Source organism: Thecamonas trahens (assembly GCF_000142905.1).
Source record: "Thecamonas trahens ATCC 50062 unplaced genomic scaffold supercont1.65, whole genome shotgun sequence".
Taxonomy (NCBI): Eukaryota; order Apusomonadida; family Apusomonadidae; genus Thecamonas; species Thecamonas trahens.
Genome location: NW_013657615.1, coordinates 177,600 through 192,353, shown reverse-complemented (window position 1 = coordinate 192,353; position 14,754 = coordinate 177,600). Strand labels below are relative to the sequence as shown.

Sequence of the window (14,754 nt, the reverse complement as noted above, 5' to 3'; positions counted from 1 at the left end):
ATACTCATTACGCCCCATCACCACCAACCACCACCCCCACCCCCTACCCCACCACCATCACTATCATCCTAGCCACAACCCCCACCCCCATGCCATGGTTACACCTACCACCATCCCATCGCGTACCCTGTTTCCTCTTCCTCCTCCTCCTCCTCCTCTCCTCGCTCTACCTCACCCCCATCCTCATCCCCGACCCTGACACCCATACCCCTCAACCATCACAAGTCATACTGCCGATCCTCCAACCAACAGCATTCTCAAACCACCCAGCCCCGACCCCGCCTCCTCAGCTGGCCCTGCCTCGCCGACCACCAGCCACCAGCCGTCGCCCGCTCGCCCGATCAGCCCACCTTCACCACCACCTAGCTCCTTCCCATCATCAGCTACGCAACCCGCGACCACATCCAAGGTCATCACTCGTTCTTAACTAGCTTCAGTACCAATATCGCTGTCATCCATATCCATTTACCTCGGCTCATTTCCGCGTCGGCTTGTTTGCCCTAGGTGGTTGAGCACGTCCTCGACCGTCCGACCCCGCACATGCCCCACACCAACCTCATTGCAAGATATGGCCAATCTGATTTCACTACTACCCTATTACATACACCCACTACCCCTATACACAGTCTCCAATCCACAGCTGCTGTATTCCGGAATCCGACTTTCGCCGGCTCAGGCCCAAGTTGTTGGCCCTGTGTCCCTTTGATGCTGCTCACCCCCCTCCCTGGGCCCATCTCCGACCCCCACTCCCCACCATCTCCACCCACAACCACCACACCAACACCCCACATACCCATTACCTCTGCAAACATAGCCACCCACGCAATGTATCGCCAAACCATGTAGATGCTCCGGTCGACGACATGACCACGATAATCGAGTTTCACGTATTGTCCGATATCGCGGTGTTTACCTTGATCCTTCGCAACAGCGACATCCAACTCGCCAGAGGCTGTTTATAGCTCACTTGCGCTTCTTACCCTTGCCCTTGCCCTTGCCCTTGCCGTTCTTGCCGCCACCGCTCACCGCCGCCCGCGCGTTCTTGACAGCTGCACGGACCTTGGCCTCCGTCCGCGCGATCTTACGCTGCGACTCGGCCGGAACGACCGAGAGCGAGGCAAAGGTCGCCATGTCGGTGTCGCGCGCCCTCCCGCTCGACTCGCTTCCCGAGTCCGAGTACGACGACTCGTCATCGTCCGAGTCGTTCCACTCGCCGGGCGCGGCCTTGGGCTGGTCGAACGCATTGCCGGTCGGGCACGTCGGCCGCGGGATGCCGGCCTCGCTCGCCACTCCCTCGTACCGCTGCCGCAGCGCCCTGGTCGAGAACATGTCAAACACGTTGAGCGCGCCCTTAGACCCGCCGGCTGCCATGATAAACGGCGAATCCGGGAAGAACGTGAGCGCGTACGGCTCGCCCACACGCATCCGCTTCGACGCGTACACCAGCGAAGGCTCGTCGCTCGCCACATCCCAGAACTTGACCGTTTTGTCTGCAGATCCCGTGGCCACGCTCCCGGGCACCGCCGGGTTCACCGCCATCGACGTGATGCTCTTCTCGTGCGCGTCGATCACAAACAGCGGTCCTGCACCCGCTGCCCGTGCGTCAAACGCATACAGATTGCCGTCGTCGCCCGCCACAAACACGCGGTATCCGAGCACCGGGTCCCACGCCACAGACTCGGGGTCCGCTGCCAGCTGCGCAAACACTGCCCCGCTCCCGGCACGCGCGTCCACGAGCGCCAGCGTCCGGTCGTACGACGCCGTCAGCAGTACGTTGGCCTCGCTCGGGTTCCAGCTCACGCAGCTCACCTTGTCGCTGTGGTGCCGCAGCGTCGACACCGCACTGCCCGACGACACGTCCCACAGCTTGACACACTCGTCCGCAGAGCCCGACGCGAGCACTTGCGCAAGCTCCGGGTTCCACGCCAGCGCCAGCACCGCAGACGTGTGCGAGCCAGCCGCGAGCTCGGGCTCCACCCCGCGCATCGGCCGTGCGCTCGGGTCGGCCACCCCTCCCAGCACCACGTTCGGCTGGATGATGTCCACCACGTTGCAGTCAAAGAGTTCGATGCCCGGGTTGAACGTGCCCACCGCCAGAATCGACGCCGTCCCGGCCCCGGCCTTGGGCCCAGCCTGCGACGGGTCCGCCCCGTCCACGCCGTGCAGATCGGATACGAGTCGAGCACAATGTCGTGGTGGATGTACGCATGCCCGTACGCCTCCTGGTACACGTAGAACTCGATCTTCGACAGCTCCTCCGTCGTCCGCCCAGCACAATCATCGCGTCGTCCGCCTCGAGGTTGATGTCCTCGATCGAGTCCACGTCGTCCTCGTCCTGCACCGTCATGTACGGGTCCTCCGCGTTCGACGCGTGGTACATCCCACCCATCGTCGTCACAAACGGCAGGTCTGTCACATGCATCTCGCCCTCAGAGTCTGACCCGGAAATCGCCCCGATCGCCCGCAGCATCTCCTCGTCCGAGTCAACCTCGTCGTTCTTGCCACCACGCCGCCGGCGCTTGCCCTTGCCCTTGCCCTTGCCCTTGCCCTTGCTCACGCTTGAGCCCTGCGCGTCGCCGTCGCCGTTGCCACCGCCGCTGCTGCGCCCGCTCGCTCCCGGCATGCCGGACATCGCCTTGAGTGCCTCCACATCGGCTGCGTCGAGCACCACCCGCGACGGCTGCAGCGAGAAGCCTCCACGCGGAATCCACTCCAGGCATGTCACCACAGACAGGTCCTCAGCAGTCACAAGTTGCGCCATCCTTGGTCTTGACCAATGTACTGTTGCGCGAGTAAGGTGTGTCGTTACGCCCTCCCTCCCTCCCTCCCTTCCTCCTCATCCTCCACCGCCCCTCCCTCGCTGACTTGGATGGATGGATGGCCGAGCCCACCCGCTAGCCACCCTTCACCCTCACCCACCGCCCACCACAAAAATATTTCCCCAGCACCCCCCACCCCCCATCACCCATCCCTTTCAAACCGTTGCAACCAATCAAACTCTTCTCCAACTACTCACGCGTGCCGGGACCGGCTTCCCTCTCCACCACCCTCCCCTCCACACCCTCCCCAAACACCGCACACATACACACACACACCCCACCTCTACCATCTCCCTCCCACCATGCCCACAGCCACCCTCCTCTGCCTCCTCTGCCTCGCTTCCCTCCTCGCCCACCTCCTCGTCGCCTCCTCTCCTCCCTCCTGTCCGGCCCCTCCTCCTCTCTCCTCCACAGCCGCTCAGGTCAACATCTTCGGCCCGTCATCGTCCGAGCGCATGCTCCTGCTCGATGTCGACGCAGATGGCGTTATGGAGGCTATCCGCTATGGAACCTCCGGTCTTCCGCTGCTCCACACCCAGACCTCGTCGGCTCCACCGTACTTTACCGGCCCGGGCACTCCGCTCGGCGGCTTTGTCACCATCAACGCCAACGCGCTCATCCATGTGCCCGCAACCGCCGGGGACGTCAATGGCGATGGCCATGTCGACTTTGTCCAGGTCGACTCGAGTGCGCGCAACATCGTTTGGTTCGCAAATGATGGCGCCGGTACCTTTTCTGGCCCCTTTGACTTTTCGCCGGACACCTCGTACACCGGCTCCGACAGAATCCGCCGCATCATCATTGCTGACGCAGACGGAGACGGCGATGCTGACATTGTCTTCTTTTGCGAAGACGAGGGCTGGGGCTGGCTGAGAAACAACGGCATCGCCACTGACGCCACTCTCATCGTCGTCGACTCGGATGACTACTTTGACGGCGACGTCGGTGACGTCAACGGCGATGGCCTGCCGGACGTCATCGCCACCCGTCGCGGTGGCTCGACTCGCATCTATCTCTCCGACGGAAGCGCGCCTGGTATTGCCGGCGGCATCGATGCCTCCCTCAACTTTTGGCGCTACTCGCCGCAGCTCGTCGACCTCGACTTTGACTCGGACCTCGATCTGCTCGAGACAAACTCGGCCGACGTTGCCAACGTCTTCATCAACCCGGGCTCTGGCCTCTTCAACACCGTCCCGGAAATCCGCGTTGTTACAGACACCCCCAACCGCCCGCGGCTGGTCGGCCCCGTCGACCTCAATGGTGACGGCCTGTGGGACCCGGTTGTCGGCGGCTACGACGGCAGCGCCGGCCTCTACTACGCTGACTCGCGCTCGGCCTCGGGCAAGGACTATGCCCCGACCGTCCAAGCCTCGTCCACTCAGACCTCGGCCGTTTTTCTCACAGACCTCGGCGGTGACGGCGTCCGCGACTTGGTCTCCAACAACGGCGTCGCATGGCCGGCTGCCGGCGTCGGCGACTTTCCGCTCTCGTCGCTCGACTCGCCCTTCGCCTCCTCGCTTGCCCCGATTGTCGTCGCAGACTTGACCGGCGATGCCTTTCTCGACGTCGTTGTCGGCGCCGCCGAACCGGGCAACCCGCTCGTTCTCTGGGCCAACAATCTGGCTTCTGGCTTTGTCTCGGGTGGCGCCATCACCGTCCTCGCAACCTCCCCCGGTTACTCAGTCGGTCTGCTCGCCCTCGATGCCACCGGCGACACTCTCCTCGATCTCGTCGCTGTCTTCAACTCGTCGTCAGACCTGTACATCGCCGCCAATCTCGGCGAGGGCCGCTTTGACGCTGCTGTCCCACTCATCGTCCCCGTCCCCGCCCTCGCCGGACCTCCACGCGGCCTGGTTGGTTGCTCCGCCAATGCAGACATCAATCCCGACATTGCCCTCTTTTCAGACACAACTCTCGTCGTCGTCTTTGGCCCCGACTTTGCTGCCTCGGTTACACTCACTACCTCGGCCACAGACATCACTGCTGTCGTCGCCGCTCCCTTCACCGCACACTCCCGCCTCGCTAGCTACTCGACGCCATCCCACTTTGTCTATGCCGATGCTGCCGCCTCCACGCTCTTCTACGTCGCCGCCTCCGGCCCGGGCACCTTTGATCCCCCGATCCCGATAGCCAGCACCGCAGGCCTCGCAGCCGGCGTCTCCGCCCTTGCGTACGGCCGCCTCTCCGGCGAGGACGAGTCTCTCGATCTGACATTTGCCACCCTGGCCGGCAGCGTGTACGTTGTCAACAACCCGGACGCGACCGCCACCTTTCCCTCGGCTCCCGTCAGCTACACACTCGCCGGCTCGCTGCCCATCACGTGCCTCGTCGCTCTCGACATCTCCTCCGACGGCCGAAGCGACCTCATCGTCTCGTCCGCTTCTGTCACGCAGGTCTGGCTCAATGCCCGTGATGGCACCGTCTTTGGCACACGCGTCGCCGTCGGCGGCGCTGTCAGCGGCCGCTTCGCCCTCGCCGTCGCCGACCTCAACTACGATGGCTACTACGATGTGCTCCTCGCCCACGACGCAGGCATCTCGCTTCACAAGCAACGCCCGGGCTTTGCTACCCCGACGGTCTCCTCGGCCCCGGTCACTCTCGACGCCCTCCCCGAGTGCGCCGGAGTCTTCCAGACCATGACCTGCGTTGCTGCTGCCCTCGCTCGCTTCTCGCCCTGCACTCGCAACGCCGTCATCGACATCGGCCCACTCGCTATCACCGGATGCGTTCCGCCGCTTGCCCACACCCCGCCGCTCGCAGTCGTCGGCAAGCGCGTCTCCATCGTCTCCTCCCACGGTGCCCGCTTCGATTGCCGCACCGCAGGTGGCGGCACTCTATTTGCTCTCCGCGACGGTGGCGCTCTCACTCTCGATGGCGTCTCCATCTACGGCACCTCACAGGCTCACTTTTCGCTCCCATACCCATCAGGCATCTTCGTCGGCTCCTCCGCCGTCCTCACCCTCCGCAACGCTACTGTGGCCGAGTGCTCAAACGCAGAAGCCGCTCCGCAGCAGGCGCTCGCCGGTCATGGCGGTGCACTCACCCTCCACTCTGGCGCCGTTGTCGACCTCGTCCACGTCGTCTTCCGCGCCAACACTGCCGCCTCGTCCGGCGGCGCCCTCGCCGTCTCTGGCTCCGCCGCTCTCCATCTCGATTCGGTCACTTTTGACGCCAACACTGCGCTCGGCGCCTTTGGCTCCGGCATCGGCGGCGGCGCCATCGCCATCTCTGGCTTTGACGTCTCCCTCGCCATCACCGCCTCGACGTTTTCCGCTAACCTCGCAACCGCGAGCTCTGGCGGTGCCCTCTCCCTGGCGCTCACTGGCTCTGCCAACACGCTCCGCGTCACAAACTCGACCCTACTCGGCAACACTGCCGGCGGTATGGGCGGTGGCGTCGCGCTCGTCGGCCTCGCCACCCTCGACATCGTGAGCTCGTCGCTTGATGGAAACTCGGCCGTCTGGGGTGGCGCTATTGCTGCCACGCGCACCGCCCTGGTCCTCTCGGCCCGCTCCATGTATGGCACCGATAGTACTGCTCCCGGTGGTCGTGTTGCCCTTCTCAACACCGGCATTGCAAACTCGTTTGCAGACTACGGCGGCACCTTTTTTGCCTGCGAGTCGACCATCGATGCCGAGCACGCTGTGATCACCGGCTCCTCCCACGCCGCCGTGGGTGGCGGCTTTGCCTTTTTCTGCTTTCCCCACAACGACGCCTGGCTCGCCGACCCACTGACGGCCTCACCCTCGCCGCCCACCACTGCGGGCTATGGTCCGAATCGCGCCACCTCGACAGCATCGCTCGCTCTCGAACTCCCAGTGCCGTCATCAGTCATGTCAGGCGTCGCTTTTGGTGCCGGCGCTGTCGCCGTCTATGACGGCTACGGTGCGCTAGTCCGCGACAACTCCATCGCCCTCGCCCCGACCGTCGACCAGCCCACCGTCTTTGCCGCTGCCGGCATCGCGGGTGCGCTCATCGACCCCGCCACCGGTCAAATCGCCCTCACCAATCTTGCTGTCACTGCCGTAGTGTGGACTGAAGCGCTGTGGGACGCCGGCGATCCGCTCGTCGCCATCGAGCTGCGCCGCGCCGGCACCTTTGCCCCGCCCGCGCTTTCGCTCGCCGTCGCCGTCGCCCAGTGCGGACCAAACTACGGCTCAAACTCTCTGTCGGACGCGCCGCTCCTCTGCGTCCGCTGTCCGCCGTTCACCTTTTCGTCCAACACCTCGACCGCGGCGTGCACCCCGGTCCCGACATGCGACAGTGGTGAGGACTTTGTCGACGGCGCATGCTCGTCCTGCCCGGCAAACACCGTCAGATCCGTCCACAACGTCACTGGTGAGCTCAGCGTCTGCGTTTGTGACCTGGGCTTCTGGACACCGACCGCTGCTCCCGACGTCGCCTGCCTCGAGTGTCCGGCTGGTGCAACCTGCGCTGGCCGCTCTTCGCTCCCTGTTGCCCGCCCGGAATGGTATCCCACTGGCCCGCCAACCTCGGGCAAGTTTGCCCGCTGCCCGGTGCCCGAGGCCTGCCTCGGCGCCGGCTCCTGCGCCGCCTCGTACGTGGCCGACTCGTTCATGTGCAAGGACTGTGCTCGCGGCTTTTACCGCCGTCAGGATCGGACCTGCCGCCCGTGCCCGGGCTCGTCGACCGCGCTCTTCTTTGTCCTCGTCATCATTGTCATCATTGGCTCCATCGTCGCCTTTGCCGCCGTTCTCTTCACTGCCGTCCACATCTTTTCCGGCGCCGACACCGTCTTTGGTGAGGGCGACGTGAGCGAGACTGCTTTTGCCGCGCGCCACAAGCTGGTGCCTCACGCCGTCACCGTCACCCTTATCTTCCTACAAGTCCTCGGCATCCTGGCCTCGGCTCCGTTCAACTGGCCGACCCCGCCTATCAAGCAAATCCTCGAGGCCGCCAATGTCGCCAACGTCGACCTCTCCATCTTTGCCACAGACTGTACCCTCTCGTCGTTTGTGGCCCGCTACTCGCTCTCGCTCGCCCTTCCCGCTGCCATGATCGTCACCATCGCCGCCATGATTGCCATCGTCAAGCTAGTTCCGCACCTCTGCGCCTTCCGCAAGCTCGCCATCATCGCCGCCGTCCCCACGCGCGCCATTGCCGAGCGCCTCCTCTTCACCTTTGGCCCCATCATGTACATCCCGCTCTGCCGCGCCACCCTCGTCTACTTTGACTGCACGCAGCTGCCCGACGGCGGCTACTACCTCGATGCCGAGCTCTCCGAAGCCTGCTTCTCGCCCTCGTGGTGGCGCTACCTCCCGCTCGCCATCGCCGGCTTTGTCGTCTACGTTCTCTTCATGCCCACCTACTTTGCCGCCATGCTCTACCGCTCGCGCAACTCGCTCGAAGACCCCACAACCCTCCTCCGCTTTGGCTCCATCTACAACACCTACCGCCGCCACTACTACTGGTACGAGGTGGCCCTCCTCGTGCAGCGGCTCTTTATCGTTGTCGCCTCGCTCTTCTTCTCCAACATCACCGTATGGCTCTTCTCCGGCCTCATGACCGTCTTCCTTGCTTTCCTCATTCACCAGCTCCGCGCCTACCCGTTCTACGCCCCTGCCCATAACCGGCTCGAGACGAGACTCAACATCTGCATCGTCGCTCTCATTCTCTGTGGCATCCTCTTCTGGGCCGACGACTGGCCAAACCGCGCCTCGTTCTGGGTCGTCGTTGGCGTCGCCGTTGCCGTCATCGTCACCGCCGTCATCTTCCTCGCGTCGTCCGCCATCGCCGAAGTCTCCGAGCGCCTCCGCAAGCCCTCGAGCTCTGGCCACACTCTTACTGCCGCCCATGACGTCATGCTCGTCTCTATGCTCAACGCCCACTATGCTGACGTCTCCAGCCCGTCGCTCAAGACCGCGCTCAGCTCGGTCGTCTCGGGCCGCGGCGCAGCCTTGGTCGCGTCCGCAGCCTCATCGTCGTCGTCCGCATCCTCCGCCTTGGGCGACGAGGTTGTCGTCACCATCTCACCCGCCATCCTTGGCTCGTCGAGCTCGTCAATGCTAGACTCACGCGCCGACCACCGCGATGCGAGCGGCCTGACCTCGGACGACTCGCTCACTTGCATGGCTCGCTCCTCGCCGGGCCTCGCCCTCATGGCCCGCGGCGGCCGCCGCGACTCGAACGGGTCTGAGCCGCCCTCGCCCAAGACCGCCGACCTTATGGCCCGCGTCCGCAAGCCAGCCTCGTCACGTTCGGCTGCCACGAGCCGCAGCCTCGCCTCGAACGAACGCTCGGCGTCTCAGCCGCGCCGCGGCTCGCGCACCGCCCGCAACTCGCCCATCATCCGCGCCCTCCACAACCAGCAACCATCCCGCGACCGCCAAGGCTCCGACCCGCCGCTACCCACGCCCAAGCTCAAAACCTCGCACTCGGCCCATCTCCTCCCGGTCCGCCGCGCCTCACACGCCTCGGTCTCGCCGGTCCGCCACCGTAACAAGTCCCGCGTCGCGCCCTCAGAGCACTTGCACTCACCCTCGCCATCACCCTCGCCATCACCTTCGCCATCACCCTCGACCGCTGGCTTTCCGCCCCACCCACGCTCGCGCGACCGCCCCCGCTCCCACGACCGACCCCGTCGCAACTCGCGCCCGACACACACGCCGACGCAGTAGTCGTCATGCTCCACGCGCGTGGCCCACCCGAAAAAGTCAGCCCTCACCCGACAAACCATCAATCAAGCCGTTCATCACTTATTTGCCTTCCATTCGTCTCTGCCGCACCCTCTCCCCGCAGAAAAAAAATGTACATCGCCTTACCACCCTTGCAAGCCCTTCCCTCCCTCCTCCTCCACCTCCTGCCCATGCACCTGCACGACCACGCCTCCACCTACTCACAGCCGTGGCCCTCCAACTTCCTTCCCCTCTGTACAGTATGTTGTGGCACCTGACGCTTGCGCTCCTCCTCGCGTCCGTGCTCTGGGCGCCACCGGTGACTGCCGCTTGTCCGCACGCAAGCGTTACGAACCGGTGGTCGACCAACCCGCCAGCCGGTAGCTCGCCGTCGATCACCACCACCATTCTGCTGGACACCTCGGTGAGTCTCTCTTCGTTGCGTATTCGCAATGGTGGTACGGTCATTCTGGACAACACCGCCATGAACATCGACATCAACCACATCCGCATCGACTCGGGCGGCGCCCTCATTGGCGGCTCGCCCGACTGTCGCCTCACGGCAGACATTGTTTTACCTTTGCTGGCGCCGCGTCATCGATCGACAACCTCGGCAACGGGCTCGGCTCCAAGGGCATTGGCACACACACCGGCGGCACGCTCGAGCTCCATGGCTCGTCGCCTGCTCGGACATGGACCCGCCTTGCCGCCACCGCGCCGGCCGGGCGGACCTACGTCGACCTCGAGGCCTCGGCGTCAGGCTGGAACCCGGGCGACGAGATTGTCATTGTCACCACTGACTTTTACGCCGACCAGACCGAGGTCCGCACCATCACTTCGCGGTCAAACGGGAACCGCCGGCTGCACTTTGCCACCCCGCTCGCGCACATGCACTACGGCGACGGCTACGAGGTCGGCGAGGTTGGCCTCCTCTCGCGCAACATCAAGATCCAAGGCGACGCCTCGTCTGAGTCCTCCGAGTTTGGCGTCCAGATCATCCACAACGAGGCCACCGTCCGCCTCACTGCAGTCGAGATCACCCGCGCCGGCCAGCGCAACTTTCTCGGCCGCTACCCGGTCCACTTTCACCTCTCGCAGGATGTCACCGCCCTCGGCTCGTACATCCGCGACTCGTCTATCCACCGCTCGTACCAGCGGTGCATCGTGCTCCACGACACCCGCTCGCTCACTGTCGACGGCAACGTCTGCTACGACATTGTCGGCCACGCCATCTTTCTTGAGGACGGGCCCGAGACCGACAACGTCATCACCAACAACCTGGTCGTCACTGGCCGTGACGGCTCGCTCCTTCCACACGACAACAAGCCGTCGGGCATCTGGCTCGCGAACGCTCAGAACACCGTCGAGAACTGCGCCGTCGCCGGCTTTGACACCGGTATCTGGGTCGCCCTCTCCGAGCGGGTCATCGGCCTCTCCCAGGCCAAGTACGCCTCCTCCGACATCTACCCGCGCCAGATGCCGCTGACCTCGCTCCGCTCCTGCACCGTCCACTCGTGCCGCGACGGCCTCATGTTCGACTTTGGCCCGCGGCCCGACAACTCGATCGAGCAGGCGGTGTTCAAGCCACGGCCCGGTCCGTGGGACGCGTCGTCATACTCGACCCGCTCCATGGTCGACACCGTCATCTCAGACATTGTCGCCTACAAGTGCACCAACCTCGGCATCTGGTCGCGCGGCCGCCGCTTCCGCTTTCTCCGCCCAGTCATTGCCAACTGCAAGGCTGGCGTCAACGTTGTCGGCTCGTTCAACATCATCGAGGACCTCCTCGCCTTTGAGAACACGCCCAACGTCGGCGAGCCGCGGACTCCACTCGAGATCTCCGCCGGCCGCTCCCTCGCCTCGCCGTCGTCGACCTCAGAGCCTGTCGCCGCCTTTCAGCAGTACGACAACGACGGGCCGGCCTACCTCGACGGCTTCCGTGCCGTTGGCTACACCTCGGATGCCTTCCGCCCAGCCGGCGCCGTGAGCCAGCACATTTGCGCGCCCAACTCGCACACTGCGAGCAACAAGATCCGCGGTCGCGGCAACCTCGGCCCAGTCCTCGACAACTCGCAGCCGGCCTTTATCAAGTTCTGCTCGCCCATCTCCGAAAACGCCGTCCGCATGGCCGTCCGCGACGTCGACGGCACCCTCACCGGCCACGTCGGCGGCTGGATTTTCACCGACGAGCCGCTTATCCGAGCCAACATGCCCTCAACCGGCTGCGTCTCGCACCCTGACTGGGGCTCAGACGGTGGCCTCCGCGTCTGTCCCTCGTTCCCGGGTGGTGTCGCTTCGCTCCGCATCGATAACGAGAACGTGCCCGGTACAAACTACGGCTCCAACACCGACCACGTCCGCGGCACCTTTTACGCGCTCTCCAACGGCGCTGCCGGCATCACCACTGGAGACGGCCGCGGCATCGACCCGCGGGAGTACAAACTCAATGTTGTGCCGCGCCGCGCCTATGCCATGCGCTTCCCGCACAACACTCCGCCTTTCCTTCGCCCGTACCACCACTACGCGCCTGACCTCTCGTGGTACACCGTCGCCTTCCCCTACCCGACCGGGACCACTTTTACCATCACACGCTCTGGAACAGCTATGCCTGCCGCGGCATCGCGCGCCCAGCTCTCCTACGACAACCCATGGATCTTTGAGGGCCGCTGGCTGCACGTGTTTGTGCAGGAGATTGGCGACGCGAACTGGGACCTGTTTGGCTTTACCACGTCCGAGGGCACCGCCTCGATTGACATCCAGGCGTCGTGCGGTGGCAATTGCGCCGCCGGCAACCCAGCGCTGCCGGCAGACATGCCGTGGTCGTACGACACCTACCGCGGCGACCTCCAGGCCTGCCAGGCCGGCTCATCTTCGACGGCTTCAGGTACCGCCTGGTTTGAGTACTTTCCGGCGCTCGGCACCGTCCACTGGAACATCGAGACCTCGCTGGTCGGCATCACGTCAGCGGTCATCCGCGAGCGCGGCAACCCGAGCAACATCATCCGCGACCTCGGCACGCTCGCTGCACCGTGGGAAGGTGGCCTCCAGCTCGCCTGGGTCCAGCACGAGTCGCTGTGGGCCGGTGAGTACGAGGTTGCGCTCTCGACTGCGGCACATAGCCCGGCCCTAGTTGCCCGCATCGGATGCCACGACGGCTCGTGCTCGGCGCCGACCTCCACGCCCGAGCCGGCGGTTCCGTGCGGCGACGGTGACCTCACCTTTTACAAGGACGGCGATACCGAGCCCGGCTGCGTCGACTCTTCGTACGGCCCGTACGACGCCGACGAAAACAAGGGCTACTCGGCCGACGAGCGGTGCGGCACCTCGTCGTACTACTACAAGTTTGGCGAGTCCTCGTGCCTCCGCTTCACCGCCAACTCGCCCAACACCTACAGCATCCCCTCCAGCTCGCGGTACTTTCAGTTCTGGATGCGGCGCGTTGACACCAACCCGACCGCCGTCAAGATCTTTGCCGACGTTCGCTACACCGACGGCTCCCGCTTCGGCAAGGTCTGGCTCGATGCTTCACACTTTCACAACGGTGCCGTGACGCGCGAGGCATGGACCCTGGTCCGCATCCCGCTCACCGAGCTCGGCTTTGCCGCCTCGGGTGCTCGCTCCGCCAACCGCTTCTTCCTCTGCTCCACTGGCTTTTCCGGGTCCGCGCCCAACCTCTTCCAGTCGTACCTCCTAGATCAGGTCGGCATCTACTCGCACATCCCCGACACCACTGGAGGCACCTCCAAGTCGATGTACCGAGTTGGCAACATCTGCACTCCGGCCCCGACTCCGGCCCCGACTCCGGCCCCCACCCCGGCCCCGACTCCGGCCCCGACTCCGGCCCCGACTCCGGCCCCGACTCCGGCCCCGACTCCGGCCCCGACTCCGGCCCCGACTCCGGCCCCGACTCCGGCCCCCACCCCGGCCCCGACTCCATCGCCCACGCCAGGCCCAACCCCGGCCCCGACTCCATCGCCCACGCCAGGCCCAACCCCAGCTCCCACTCCCGGTCCAACCCCGGCCCCCACCCCGGCCCCCACCCCGGCCCCCACTCCAGGCCCAACCCCGGCCCCCACCCCGGCCCCCACTCCAGGCCCGACTCCATCTCCCACCCCGGCCCCCACCCCGGCCCCCGGATCACCGCCGTCGCCGCCTACCCCAACTCCCACCCCCACGCCGACCCCCACCCCCGCCCCGCCTCCATCCGTCACGCCCGCCTCTTGCGGCTGGGGTGAGGAGGTGAGCGCCACCAACACCTGCGTGGCCAAAATGGTGCACTCGGTCTCGTACTCGGGCACGCTGGTGCAGGTCGGTGACCGCGCGAACCCGACGTCACCCGTTTTTGTCCGCATAGCGCTCGGCGAGATGACTGGGCCGATGACCGTTGCCGCAGTGCCGGACGCGCCCGGTGCGCGGCTGACAATCAGGACCGGTAACTCGGGCGCCGTCGACCTCGGTGCGGCGTCGGCGTCGGCCGGCGGCCAGCAGGTCTCGTACACTGTGCTGGAGACCCGCGCGCTGTCGGAGATGTATGTGTGGATCGACACCTCGGTGGCGACGTCAGTCGCATTCATGGCGATCGAGGGCAACCAGGATGCGCTCGACGCGTCGGTTGCGGCGTCCAACACGCCGTCGCCGCCGTCATCGTCAGGCATCGGCGGCCTGTCAATGTGGATTTTCATCGCCGCTGGCGCAGGCGTCGTCGTCCTCGTCGCCGCCGTTGTCATCGTCCTCGTCGTTCGCCGGCGCAACGCCGATGCCACAGACTTTTTCGACTCGTTTGCCACCACCGCGGCCCAGCCCGGTACCGAGCTCTCGGTCATCATGGCCAGCGACAGCTCGATGGTGACCAAGCCCGGCCTCGACACCTACGACTCGTACGATCCAGCGCCAGCAACGCTCAGCACCGACGTCGGCGCTGCCGCCGCCGCCGAGGCCGCTCGCGTCGTCCTCGAAGTTGTTGTCGCTCGCTATCCCTTCCACGGCTCGTCGGCCGACGAGCTCTCCTTTGCCCGCGGCGACAAGCTCTCCATCTTTGCCATCTACGACGACGGCTGGGCGCTCGGTGCCCTCGCCACTGGCGCCGAAGGCGTCTTCCCCTACAACTACACCGAGCCCATCCCGGCCCGCCCCGTACCCGCTCAGCCGCGGCTGTAAATGTCCCCCCGCCCTCCTCACTGCCTTGTGTCGACCGTCTCGCGCCGTTTTCGCCATGGAACATTCAGCGGTTGGCAGCCACCCACCCCCCTTCTCTTACCCAAGCCAACAACCAATCATTCATTCCACTCCCCCAATTGGCC

The 14,754-nt window shown here is 65.3% G+C and overlaps 2 protein-coding genes across 2 annotated transcripts; one reads left to right on the top strand and one right to left on the bottom strand.

The window, feature by feature from the left end:
• Nucleotides 1–888: 888 nt before the first annotated feature.
• AMSG_10898 (WD40 repeat-containing protein) lies at nucleotides 889–2,799 on the bottom strand. Its single transcript, XM_013897735.1, has one exon. The coding sequence runs from the start codon at nucleotides 1,984–1,986 to the stop codon at nucleotides 964–966; it is 1,023 nt and encodes a 340-aa protein (XP_013753189.1). The 5' UTR covers nucleotides 1,987–2,799; the 3' UTR covers nucleotides 889–963.
• Nucleotides 2,800–3,274: 475 nt separating this feature from the next.
• AMSG_10897 (G8 domain-containing protein) lies at nucleotides 3,275–14,628 on the top strand (the record flags this gene model as incomplete). The annotated part of the gene is made up of 4 exons (XM_013897734.1): nucleotides 3,275–9,282; nucleotides 9,716–10,025; nucleotides 10,088–13,599; nucleotides 13,699–14,628. 4 exons carry the CDS (start codon nucleotides 3,275–3,277, stop codon nucleotides 14,609–14,611), a joined length of 10,743 nt encoding a protein of 3,580 aa, XP_013753188.1. The 3' UTR covers nucleotides 14,612–14,628.
• Nucleotides 14,629–14,754: the final 126 nt, after the last annotated feature.

Excerpts from the sequence above, each read along its gene's own strand:
- AMSG_10898 (XM_013897735.1), bottom strand. The coding sequence starts at position 1,986 with ATGCGCGGGGTGGAGCCCGAGCTCGCGGCTGGCTCGCACACGTCTGCG.